The sequence below is a fragment of the Hibiscus syriacus genome, unplaced genomic scaffold, assembly GCF_006381635.1.
Source record: "Hibiscus syriacus cultivar Baekdansim isolate YM2019G1 unplaced genomic scaffold, ASM638163v2 tig00000738_pilon, whole genome shotgun sequence".
Lineage (NCBI taxonomy): Eukaryota > Viridiplantae > Streptophyta > Magnoliopsida > Malvales > Malvaceae > Hibiscus > Hibiscus syriacus.
Genome location: NW_024061816.1, coordinates 323,217 through 337,371, shown reverse-complemented (window position 1 = coordinate 337,371; position 14,155 = coordinate 323,217). Strand labels below are relative to the sequence as shown.

At 31.9% G+C, this 14,155-nt stretch overlaps 1 protein-coding gene and 1 pseudogene across 1 annotated transcript; one reads left to right on the top strand and one right to left on the bottom strand.

The window, feature by feature from the left end:
• Positions 1 to 4,278: 4,278 nt before the first annotated feature.
• Positions 4,279 to 7,055, top strand: LOC120212859 (pentatricopeptide repeat-containing protein At3g03580-like). The gene has a single exon (XM_039211047.1). The coding sequence runs from the start codon at positions 4,320 to 4,322 to the stop codon at positions 6,993 to 6,995; it is 2,676 nt and encodes an 891-aa protein (XP_039066978.1). The 5' UTR covers positions 4,279 to 4,319; the 3' UTR covers positions 6,996 to 7,055.
• Positions 7,056 to 7,222: 167 nt separating this feature from the next.
• On the bottom strand, positions 7,223 to 9,106 carry LOC120212869 (annotated as a pseudogene).
• Positions 9,107 to 14,155: the final 5,049 nt, after the last annotated feature.

The window sequence follows — 14,155 nt, the reverse complement described above, 5'->3', positions numbered from 1 at the left end:
TGGATATGTTGTAAACCTGATTAGAAAGACATTATACAAGTATGGTTAAATTAACTTCTAAAAACGTGAAGTTTTTGAATAGATAGTCCTAACACCTAAGGGTGTGTTTGGTTCACGGAATGTAAGATTACCAGTGGGAATAAAAGATTACCAGGGAATAGGATTACTGGGAATGTTGTATTTTGTGTTTGGTTGGTTTAGCAGGAATTAGGGATGGCAAACGGGCGGGTCGGGTGCGGATACCCCCTCCCCCATCCCCATACCCACTTAATATTTTTCAATCCACCACCCGCCCACCACCCATGATAGGTACAAATTTTTAAATCCACACCCGCCCACGCGGGTACATTCTCAAATCCATCCCCATACCCACTACCCACTAGCGACGTATCCGTCTAGACCCGCCTGACAGCAAACTTAAGTTATACATAAGCAACAAACATAAAAAAAACATGTCCATTAAGAAACATAATAAAATAATCCAATGATTATCTAAGTTAAGTATTAATATAGATCTTAAAATACACAAAACACCATAATAAAGGACATAATTAAAGTCTAGAAACATAAATGACAAACACATAATGTTTTTGTTCTTTGGCACAACATTCTAAAATTTCAGGCAATATTTGTGACAATATAATACTCCAGTATTACAATCATCATTCTCTATTTCCTCCAACTGAGAGCGCTCCAATTTAAATTCACTACTACCTACATATATAATAGAAAATAAAACTAATATAAGTTAGTAACTAAACTTTAATAAGATAATTAAGCACAATTTGACAACTAATATAAACTAAATAATAATATTACCTTTAATATCGGCCCAAAGCTAATTTTGAGCATACATTAATGCTTCAATCGTCTCCGGAAGTAGTCGACTACGATAAGGACCAATTACTCTTCCACCTATACTGAATGCAGATTTTGATGGGACAGTGGAGACAGGAATGCCCAAAATATATTTTGCTATTTGTTGGAGAGTTAGATAAATTACATGTTATATCTTATACAATATTAGAATTTATAAATTAGTCTCTAAAATTACACATAAATTCATAATGGTCCAAAATTTAATGGATATTTAGCTAGGGAGGGCGGATGTGGGGCGAGCGGATGCGGGGCGGATGCGGGGCGTGTAATGTCTCAAACCCATTACCCGCACACCACCCGCGACGGGTACCACTTTCTAAATTCACACCCGCCCACTACTCGCTAAAATTATACCCATCCCCGCCCCAATTGGAGCGGATACGGTGCGAAATCCACGAAACTGTACCCGTTTGCCATCCCTAGCAGGAATGTAAGATTATCGTGTTTGGTTAAAGGAATAAAAGATTATTAGAATGTATATTTGACCAAATTGTCCTTATTATATATTAGTTTTTTTAACAAGTTGGAAAATATTTATATATTTTCTTTAAAAAATTTAAATTCATAAAATTTATATAATTTTTTTACAAAATTGAAAATATAAAAAGGTTTAATGAAATGGTAAATTTTTATTTTAACCCCTGAACTTCATATAAAATTTTAATTATAGATTTTTTTTGTAAATCTAAAATAGTTTAAGGATAAATTTGTAATTTAACTTTCGTAGAATTTTTATTATTAAATGACAGAATAAGATTATTTTTGAAAGAAAATTTTTTAAGGGCATTTTAGTCTAAAACGTTGGTAATCCAACAATACCTAAGGAAAGGGAGGTAATGATATTCACGGTAATATACCCAAAAAAATCTACTATTGGTAATGTAAGATTATCGGAAATGGCATTCCCGACCAACCAAACGAGGGAATGTGGATTCCATTCCCATGAGAATCTCACATTTCCCCAACCAAACACACCGTAAGGTGTTCTGCAAGTGAAATATGAAATACGACTCCAATTTTTTTAAAATTTTTAAATTAATTTCATAGTGGATGTAATTATTTTATTACTCCGTCGTGTATAAAAGTATTTATAATTTATCTAATGATTTTATTGATTCTTATACAAGTTTATCCCAAGAGATTTAGATGCCACAAGTATTTAAAATTTTCTATAAAATTTGTGCAAATATGCATTCTTAAATAATAAGATAAAATGGATCAGTTTGAGCGTATGTTACATACTTGACTCAATAAATATTTGTTGAAGGTTATAAATAATCCAATTTACTCATATATTTTTATAAAGACATCAAGATAAAAAAAAATTATAATGATTGTATATATTAATACTTTAAATTGGAACTTATGTGTTTTAAATTAGAACTCCTAAATAGCTTCAAAAGCTTCTTTGAGTAAATGAGATACAGAATCTCGAAATCAAATTTTATCTCAGTGTGTAGATAAAAGTCTTAAATACGATTTTTTTATGAATAAAAACGTACTAAAAAGATCTTAAATAGATTCAATGTAAATAAAATATATCTATTAACTATTTAAATATATATTTTTTACTAAAGTACCCTGGTGATTTTAATATTATACAAATGCCAATAAGATAATTTTTGCCTTGAAAGAAGAGAAAAAATATTACGGTTTGGAAGCACTATTTCTGAATGTTTTCAAAATCGGACCGGACATTGAACTGGTTAAGGTACTGATTCACTGGTTCATTGGTTTAACCGGGTTCAACCGCGGTTGAATCAGATTTTATATAAAATAATATATTTTTTTAATTTTACATAATATTCAAAACAATATTAATATATATGTAGCACTTTTTTTAAGTTTACAATATTAAAAGGTATAAAAATATCACAAGTCATAACATGTATAAATGAAAAACCATAAAATCAAGTGAAACAAAATGATTCAAATCAACTACAACATAATATTTAAGGTAAAACATATTAAATAATAAATATAATTATATAACTATAATCAAAAAAATAAAATTGGGGTTTAAAAAAATCATAACAAATGATGTCATTTGGTTTAATTGTTTTTAAAAAAACAATCTCACATGGCTAAGAAACATAGAAGAGTATCCCAAAAGTTTTAAGAGTAAAAATATGAGAACAAAACAATCCCACATGGCTAAGAAACATAGAAGAGCATCCAACTTACTTCTATAAATAATAGAGGTAATTTGACATTCAAAATCATTGAGCCTTTTGGTGAGCACAGAGCAAACTATTCTTTCGCTTCAATTGAGCTCAAATTTTAGGTTTCAATTGAGCTCAAATTTTAGGCTTCAATTGAACTTCTAAATTTTTTTTTGAGTTCGAGCCTTTTTAATTTCAAGTTTTAATATTATATTTCGAGTTGATAACTTTTAGCTCGTGAGTTTTTGAGTCGAGTTGAGGTTACTTTTAAAGTTTTCGAGTTCGAGTCGAGCTCAGCAATACTCGAATTTAACTCGGCTCGTTGAACAAACGACGTTGTTTGGTTTATTTTTTTTTAAGAAAAAAAGTGAATCGGCGGTTCAAACCGGTTTTGTCGGTTTTCAGCCGGTTCACCCCGATTTTCAGCTAGTTCTTCTGGTTCTTTACCGATTATGTGCTAATCCGATTTTGGGAGTTAACCGGATCGGACAGGCCACCGATTCACGGTTCAATCGGTCGAACCGACCGATCCGATCCAATTTTAATAACATTGCTATTTCTTATTAGTCTTAACAATATTATTTTTTTTAATGTGATTTACTTTCACATGATAAGGTGTCAATTATCTTATTCGGAGATAATGTAAAGTGTATACCGTAATTGAAAAAAATGATATATCAAATGAAACATCTGTCTATAAAGCAGGGACAAAGCCTTGATTCCAATTTAAAGGGGGTAAAGTATAATCAATCATAAAAAATGAAGGGCAAAGTATAATGAATCATAAAAAGAGAGAGAGAGAAAATCAAAATAAACTAAAATTTAAAGCTCTAATTTAATATTTTATTATATATTTTTTAATAATAAAAAAATTATCTAATCAAGTAGTAACACATGGAATGACACTTGTCAATAGTGATATGTATCACCACCTGATGAATAATTAATTTTTTTGGATTAAATAAAAATTAGAATCAATTTGATAGAATATATAAGTAATGCGGACCAAATACATAATTATATTAATTTTATTAACTATCACGTTATTTTTTTTGTCAAATATTAGCGATTGACGACTTAATTGACATCATTTAAATGTGATATGATTCATAAAATTAAAAAATAATGATTAAAATATAATCTTTCCATAATTAAGTGTTATGAATTTAGTTTACCCGAAGTTTCATGAGGTAAGTGGTGAAAATGTGCATAAATAAGCTAGAATTTTAACCTGTTGGAGGGAAATCTAACTCCGAGATCGGAATATGCTTGAGCTTCATGAAAACTATATCAAAGTTCAGCCCTTTACAAGAAGCTACAAATGAATTCCTTTACGCTTCTCTCTCCAAAGCCTTATCATCAGCATCAAACTCTAAATACCTTCACAGAATCCACTCAAAAATCATAACTCTAGGATTTGAAAAATCTTCCTTCTTCTCAGGTAAACTCATAACCAAATATGCCCAATTCAAGGACCCAACTTCTTCATTCTCACTTTTCCGCCAAGTTTCACCTTCAGCCAATGTTTACCAATGGAATTCATTCATTCGAGCTCTTACCCACAATGGGTTATTCTCTAAAGCACTTGGTTTTTATAGCCAAATGCGAAGAATGAATGTTTTACCTGATAAATATACTTTTCCTTCGGTTATCAACTCTTGTGCTGCTTTGGTGGATATTGAGATGGGACAAGTTGTTCATCAGAACGTTTTGAAGATGGACTTAGGTTCGGATTTGTATATTGGGAATGCCTTGGTTGATATGTATGCAAGGCTTGGTTGTTTGGACGAAGCTTTAAAGGTGTTTGATGGAATGCCGGAAAGGGATGTCGTGTCTTGGAATAGTTTAATTTCAGGGTATAGTGCAAATGGGTATTGGGTAGAAGCATTGGAAGTTTATAATATGGCACGAATGGCGGGAATTATGCCGGATCCTTTTACTGTTTCGAGTGTTTTGCCTGCTTGTGGAGGTTTGGTTAATGTTAAAGAAGGTGAGCTTGTGCATTGTTTGGTTGAGAAGATAGGAGTTCACTATGATGTTCTGGTAAGCAATGGACTTCTCTCTATGTACTTCAAGTTTAATAGGCTCATCGAAGCACGAAGGATTTTTGATGAAATGGTTATTAGAGATACTGTTACTTGGAACACGTTGATATGTGGGTATTCTCAGATGGAGTTACATAAAGAGTCGATCGAGTTGTTTATGCTGATGGTGGATAAGTTTAAGCCTGATTTACTAACTATTACTTCTGTTCTTTGTGCTTGTGGTCATTTAGGCGACTTGAAATTCGGAAAATTCGTTCATGAGTACATGAAGAAAAGTGGATTTCAGAGTGATGTTACTGCTGATAACATTCTTATTGATATGTATGCGAAATGTGGTGACTTGCCAGCTTCACGAGAAGTATTTGACAGAATGATGTGCAGGGATTCTGTCTCGTGGAACTCGATGATCAATTGTTATATTCAGTATGTTAATTATGATGAAGCATTGAAGCTTGCTAGGAGTATGAAGGTTGATCTGAAAGTTGATTCTATTACCTGTGTGATGCTGCTCTCTGTTTCTACGAGGTTAGTTGATAAAGACCTGGGGAAAGAAATTCACTGTGATGTCATTAAATTGGGATTTGATTCAGATCTCATTGTCAATAACTCCATGGTTGATATGTATGCTAAATGTGGGCTATTGAGTGACTCAGTGAAAATATTTGAAAACATGAAAACTCATGATAGAGTAACATGGAATATAATTATAGCAGCATGTGTTCAATCCGGGGATTTCACTTTTGGGCTGAGAATGATTAATCAAATGAGGACTGAGGGAGTGATGCCTGATGTGGCCACTGTGCTAGGCATCTTGCCTATGTGCTCGTTTTTCGCTTCCAAACGGCAAGGGAAGGAGATCCATGGCTGTATTTTGAGATTCAGATTTGAAACAGATGTTCCAACTGGGAATGCACTGATTGAAATGTACACTAAATGTGGTAGTGTAAAAGATTCTGTCCAAGTATTTGACCATATGAAAGGGAGAGATGTGGTGACATGGACTGCCATGATCTCAGCATATGGGATGTATGGAGAAGGCCGCAAAGCGCTGAGAACTTTTGAAGATATGAAAGCAGCTGGTGTTATTCCTGACCATGTTGCCTTTGTAGCCATCATCTATGCTTGTAGCCATTCAGGTTTAGTAGAAGAGGGTTTGGCTTGTTTCGACCAGATGCAGAGAGATTACAACTTGGAGCCTAGGATTGAACACTATGCTTGTGTAGTTGATCTTCTTTCCCGTTCTCAATTGATATCTAAAGCTGAGAGGTTTATAAAATCAATGCCACTGAAGCCAGATGCAAGTATATGGGGATCTCTACTTAGTGCATGCCGATCAAGTGGCAACACAGAGGCTGCAGAACGTGTTGCTGAGCATGTCCTTGAGAAGTCAAATGATACCGGCTATTATGTTTTAGCATCAAATGTATATGCCAGTTTAGGGAAGTGGGAGCAAGTGAGAACGATACGAAAATCCATAAAAGCTAGAGGGCTCAAAAAAGATCCTGGATGTAGCTGGATAGAAATAAAAAGAAGATTGTATGTGTTTGGAACTGGGGATAGGTTCTTTGAACAGTTTGAAGAGGTTAACAAGCTATTAGGGATAATTTCGGGGTTGATGGCTAAGGACGGTTATGTTGCTGATCTGAGATATGTTTTGCATGACGTTGAAGAGGATGAGAAAAGGGACATGCTTTGCGGGCACAGTGAAAGGCTTGCAATGGCGTTTGGATTATTGAACACAGAGCCCGAGACACCATTGCAGATAATGAAAAACCTCCGCGTTTGCGGGGATTGCCACACTGTGACCAAGTATATATCAATGATTATGCAAAGGGAGATATTAGTAAGAGACGCCAATCGTTTTCATCTTTTCAAGGATGGAACCTGTAGTTGTGGAGATCGTTGGTGATGCATCCATGCCGATGCCTCCATCCTTTTCATCAAAAGGAAAATGAAAAAGAAAATAGATTCATTTTGCTAACGAGGTGCGCAAATACATGCTTACATGTTGACATATACATATACATATACATGTACATGTACATGTATTATCTCAAAAGCCTTGCCTTGACAAACAGTTTCAAACTTATTGCAGCAATATGATGCCTAAATTATAATGTAAACCATCCATGGTAAGACATCATAAACGGATCATTTTGCAGGATGGTAATTTTCGTAATATGCTTGGCACTTGATGATCATCTTGTCATGAGGAGGCCATGTATCTTTAATCACAGGGAATTCATAAAACTCTTCAATCCAGGCCAACAACAATGGATATCTCTCATCAACTATTTTCAAGCCAGTTACCTCTTCAAAAATACAGATCAAGTTAGTAGGGATGGCAAACGGGCGGGTCGGGTGCGGATACCCCCTCCCCCATCCCCATACCCACTTAATATTTTTCAATCCACCACCCGCCCACCACCCATGATGGGTACAAATTTTTAAATCCACACCCGCCCACGCGGGTACATTCTCAAATCCATCCCCATACCCACTACCCACTAGCGACGTACCCGTCTAGACCCGCCTGACAGCAAACTTAAGTTATACATAAGCAACAAACATAAAAAAAACATGTCCATTAAGAAACATAATAAAATAATCCAATGATTATCTAAGTTAAGTATTAATATAGATCTTAAAATACACAAAACACCATAATAAAGGACATAATTAAAGTCTAGAAACATAAATGACAAACACATAATGTTTTTGTTCTTTGGCACAACATTCTAAAATTTCAGGCAATATTTGTGACATATAATACTCCAGTATTACAATCATCATTCTCTATTTCCTCCAACTGAGAGCGCTCCAATTTAAATTCACTACTACCTACATATATAATAGAAAATAAAACTAATATAAGTTAGTAACTAAACTTTAATAAGATAATTAAGCACAATTTGACAACTAATATAAACTAAATAATAATATTACCTTTAATATCGGCCCAAAGCTAATTTTGAGCATACATTAATGCTTCAATCGTCTCCGGAAGTAGTCGACTACGATAAGGACCAATTACTCTTCCACCTATACTGAATGCAGATTTTGATGGGACAGTGGAGACAGGAATGCCCAAAATATATTTTGCTATTTGTTGGAGAGTTAGATAAATTACATGTTATATCTTATACAATATTAGAATTTATAAATTAGTCTCTAAAATTACACATAAATTCATAATGGTCCAAAATTTAATGGATATTTAGCTAGGAGGGCGGATGTGGGGCGAGCGGATGCGGGGCGGATGCGGGGCGTGTAATGTCTCAAACCCATTACCCGCCCACCACCCGCGACGGGTACCACTTTCTAAATTCACACCCGCCCACTACTCGCTAAAATTATACCCATCCCCGCCCCAATTGGAGCGGATGCGGTGCGAAATCCACGAAACTGTACCCGTTTGCCATCCCTACAAGTTAGCCATCCAACCGAAAACAAGATCTGCCAGTCCAATATTCTCGCCGCCGAAGAATTTCTTCCCTTTCAGCTCTTCTTCAACAAATTCAGATTCTCCACAATGCGGCCATTGCTTCCTCTCGATCTTTCCCTTCCTTGGTGAAAATGGCCCATATTGTTGGTAGAAGCTGCATCAAGAACAAGAACAAGATGTCACCCATGGTTACAAAAAACCAGTGCTTACAGAAACTGAAAGCCTTTACCTTTTCATCATTGAACTTGGCCCAGAACCGTTGTCTGGCTCAGAACCGTTGTCTGACTCTCTCGAAAGGATCTTCGGGCAATATCGGATTCTGGTTCCATAGAATCACAAGTGATTCTGAGAATGGCTTTCCATTGTGAACAAGATCTGGGACTTTCTTGTAGACAGGATTGTACTGAAGAAGAAGAGCACTCTTGTTGGATAGATCTTCATCTATTGCTTCATATTCTATGCCTCTGAGCTTCAACGCCCAAACAACCCTCAAACCAAAAAGGGTTGACCATGTCTTGAAAAGCTTTACTACTTCTGCCATATTGATTGCTATGTCTTCTTGTTTAACAGGGGTAATTTATATGGCACACTTTGTAAAAATAATAGGGTAAATTACACGTTTAGCACCTTACTATCATTTTTGTTTCATTTTGGTCACCCAACTATTTTTTTGTTTCAAAACCATACATAACGTTACGTTTTGGTTTTGGTTTCATTTTGGTCACCTAACTTGTAAAATTATCGGTGATGCTAACAAGTCATCGTAAGGTAATGTCATGTCATCACTGAATGTTTTTAGAAAATATCATGTCAGTAGTTCTATGGATTTTTTAACGACGAATGACAAAAATAAAATCGAAATATAATGTTAGGTATTGAAAAGAATAATAATTAGATGATTAAAACATAATAAAAGTGATAGTTAGGTTATTAAACATGTAGTTTACCCAAAATAATAATTAGGTACAAACTCTTTCCAATTGATTAGAATAGTTGAGTTGTGGATATATTATTTAGAATTTTAATGGGAAATTATATTACAACCCCATTTTTCTATATGATGATGAAATATATGTGAGAAAAGTAGACCTAAAGTTACTTTTTTTCTGGTACTTTAATTTTCAGGATACTATTTATTTTTAAGTTTACCCCTTATTCTGTCCAACAATTCATGTTATTATTAAAAAGTTTAACTAGAGATTGTCACATATAAAGATAAATAAATTAATAAATGTTTAATGTCTTTAAACAGAAAAAAAAATCAAATAAAATCATAAAAAACACACAATCCTTTAAAAATAAGAAAATCCAAATTTTATTTGGAAAAAATATATCATTTTAAGAAATTTTGGATTTTTTCAATTTTTAACGTAATGATTTTATGATCTTTTAAAAAATAAATTAAGTATAATTATAATTTTGAAAAATAAATCATAAATTATTTTACTTTCAAAACTCTTTTTACATCTTTGCTTTTTAATTTTTTAAAATTTTTATTATATGTGACATGTTATAATTAATCCATGTGATTTCTAAAACAATAACAACAAAGAAGAAAGAGTTAAATAGAGTAATAGTAAATGAATAAACTGAGAAAAATAATGACGGGTTAAATTAAAAGTTAGAATAAAGTAGATGGAGCAAAAGCGATATTAAGCCAATAACTAAAATGAAAGAGAAGAAAATTTTGGAAAATATGGAAAAATTGTGATGGTCGGTCCCCATAGGCGGCTCATATTACTATGTAAAGTGGACCAAATAATGAACCAAATAGAATACGGCACTAATATATTATAGAAAATAATTAAATTTAATACTTTTAAGCATTAAAATTTAAATTTATTAAATTATATCAATAATAAAAAAAATTATTCTCTTGAAAATCTTAAATTTATTAAATTATATCAATAATAAAAAGGCATTGTTCTCTTAAATTTTTTTTGAATTTATTAAATTATATCAATAATAAAAAACATTTTTCTCTTAAAAAAATTGGATATGCATAGTTGGGTGTATAAAATATGTATACAATATCAGCAGACCAAAAATAATTCTAAATAAATATTATTTTATTTTTATTTTAAACTATTAAAAAGGAAAATTAAAATATTAAAATTTATATGAATATATATATATATACAACAACAACAACAAAACCCTATTCCCATATGTGTGAACATAATATTTGAGACTGCAAATAATCACTCCGATTCATTTCTTCAAGAAATTATTCAATGGGATCGGTTTACCACATAATCTATGGTATTACATAATAAAACTCATCCATCTCAAAATAATTTCTAAATAATTACTCACTCCTTATTTACATGTAAAAAAGAGGTAAAGATTTACTTTGAAAAAAGAATGAAATCGATGAACTTTACTAGTTAGAACCAAGGATAAATTTTGAGGGTGAATTATATATTTAGCATTGTAACTATCATTTTTGTTTCATTTTAACCATTCAATTATTTTTTTAAAATTATACTTAATGTTATATTTTAGTTTTATTTTGATCACTCATCGTTAAAAAGGTAACAAAACTGCTTACATGCCATTTTTGCAATTTTTAATGATTACGTGGTATTGCTTTTTGATAACACATCGGCATCACCGTTAATTTTTCAATAATAGGTGACCAAAATATAAAGTTAAATATGATTTTAAAACAATAAATAATTAAATGAACAAAAAAAAGTAATAGTTGAGACACTAAACCTATTGTTTATCCTAAATTTTAATGAAAAATGTTTATCCTAAATTTCTTTTTTTTTTTTTTTGAAAAAGAAATCACGCCAATTTTTCTTCTTGTCTTTCGGTCTAAAATCTTCTAAACGGATAGACTTAGAAATCTAATACAATAAGGGTTTATTTAAATAGATGTTTTAATATCAAATTAGAACATCTTTAACTAACTTTTAGCTATTGTTTAGTCTGTTTACTTATCGGCAAAGAAATATTATGGATTCAATTGATAAAAAGTAAATTTATTTTTAAAAATTCATATAAATTATTAATTAACCCCACAAACAATTTTGAAAAAAAAAATAATGTTTTATAAAAATAAATTTCTCTTCATCCACTAATATCTGAAAAATCCTTAATCTTTAATTTTCTTTCGCATATATAATTTTTAGGGCAAATTACAAATTTAATACCTAATTTATTCCTTTTATCCCATTTTAGTACCTAAACTTTCTTTTTTCCCCGAAATCATACATAATATTTACTTTTTGTTTTGTTTTGATATCTTGCCGTTAAAAATGGAAATGTTACGTGGCATTTTATTATGGGTAAATTACATCATTCATCACTAAACTATCTTCTCACTCTTATTTTGGTCAGTGAAGTTTAATTTTTTAATTTAAATACTTAACTTTCAAATCACTCCTAATTTAATCACTCTAAATTTTAATTTTAAATTTTTTATTTAAATTATAAATTAATATAATAATAATAAAAATAAAAATTTCATGTCATAAAATTTATTAATAAAATAAATTATAGTGATTAAAACAAGAGTATTTTGAAAGTTGAGTAGTTAAATTGAACATTTTTTAACTTTAATGACCAAAACAAGATTGAGAAAATAGTCAAGTGATGAATGACGTGATTTATCCATAAAAATGCCACATATACAACAGTCCTCATAAGTTTTTAATGATGAGATGCCAAAATAAAATCTAAACTAAATGTTAGACATAGTTTTAACAAAAAATAAATTTAAATACCAAAACATAATAAAAATAACAATTTAAATACTAAACATGTAATTTACCCTATTTTTTATTCTAAATTTTTTCCGCCCTCTCCCTCTCTAATGTTTTTATAAGATATGATCAATTTTTCAAGACCCAGATCTCCTAATTTGGTAAAAAAAAACCGTCTTTTCATGGACGAATTTGTTTATAATAAAAAAATTATAAACTTTTAATGATTAAAAATATAATTTTATAAATTTTAAAATGATAAAATTCATATTTTATCATTTAGAAGGGCCAAAAAGCCATTTGTATATTGTTGTAATGCTTGTCTATGCATTAGTATTGCATCCCACATTGGAAGGAAACATTCCTTGTGAAGGGTATTTAAAGAGAGTCTTTCTCTTTTCATTGTTGAATGTGGATAAGGTACTCTCTTGCATGCGCGTGTTGCCGCTACTGTCGTTGTCTGGTCGACTAGCTTGTGGTAACATGTATCTTTGAGGCTGACAGATAACATATCAAAATTTAATATGTTGTGAATTTACAATAGTTCCTTTCTAGAAATTTTTTAATTAATATGTTTCTATGGTTTAACCTAGACAGTTTTGAAGCCACGTTTGAATCTTATTTCGTGATCTTATCAGTAAATTAATGAGTCTTAATTTTAACCGATATAATAGTTGGTTTAACAACTATTTTTTCAGCATGAATCTAGATTGTTTTGTGTCCAAGTTCAACCAACTATTAACAGAGGAATTGCATAATTAATTATATGATTAATTCGAAAATAAATCAGTGTTTATTATTGATTCTTTTTTTACGATTTTACCCATTTCATTTAGCCTATAAATAGAGATGATTTTTCTCATTTTCAGATCATCCAACGATTGAAAACATTTTCTTTCATTTACAAATTCTCTCAAAAGTTTTCTTCCTTTTTCCGGTGAGAAGAGCATTTCCACCATTGTCTATTCTGAAAATTTGAGTGTACGAATTTTTAGAGAGCCGTGATAATCTCGGGGGACTACCTCCTATAACGATGATTACACACATCAATACAAAAATTCATTTCTAAGGTAGTGGTTTATACCACGACACGGTTGTTTGTTTTATTGTTTAATTATTTTATTAATATCTAGCCAGTGCTAAAGGTTTCATTTTGCAGTTTCTGTTTCCAACAATTTAGAAACAAATTTTAAATTGCAGAATGCTGAATACCATGGCTAAGCTTGTTCCTAATCTATCCAAACTTGATACTCTTGATGGGACAAATTATCGGAGGTCGACCCTGAGGATAATAATTTTCTTCGAACAACATGACCTTTGATTATGTGTTGCTCAAGCCGACGTCCCAACCTACTTGTCATCTTTAGATGCCTCCTTAAATGTTGTCGGAGGTTACTCGACTCCCACTCCTTCCAGTCATTGTAAATGTTGTTCCTTCCTAGACGTCCTCAGAGAAGTACGAAAATGATAACAAAATAGTTCGTGGTTTTCTCCTAAGTCACATGTCAAATGAACTTTTTCACATGTCTCTTAAGGAGAAAAGTGCAAAGGCGATATGAGATACACTAAAGAAGAATTACGGAGCCGATGACGCTGTCATAAAGAAGTGCGTGGTGGGCAAGTGGCTCAAGTTCTTGATGTCCGATGACAAGCCAATCATGGATCAAATCCATGAATATGAGAAGTTAGTTTCCAACATCCAAACCGAGGGTATAAAGATGTGTGAAGTCCTACAAGCAAATTTCCTTATCGAAAAACTGCCAAGTCTTGGTCTGACTACCACAATTCTTTGAAACACAAGAATAGGGTGTTTATTATTGAAGAGCTAGTGAGCCACATGAAAATAGAAGAAGCCAATCGAATTAAGGATAAGTTGACTTCTTCTACTAATATTTCTTTTAAGGTTAATCTGGT

Coding starts and splice junctions, on each gene's coding strand:
- LOC120212859 (XM_039211047.1), top strand. CDS start 4,320: ATGAAAACTATATCAAAGTTCAGCCCTTTACAAGAAGCTACAAATGAA.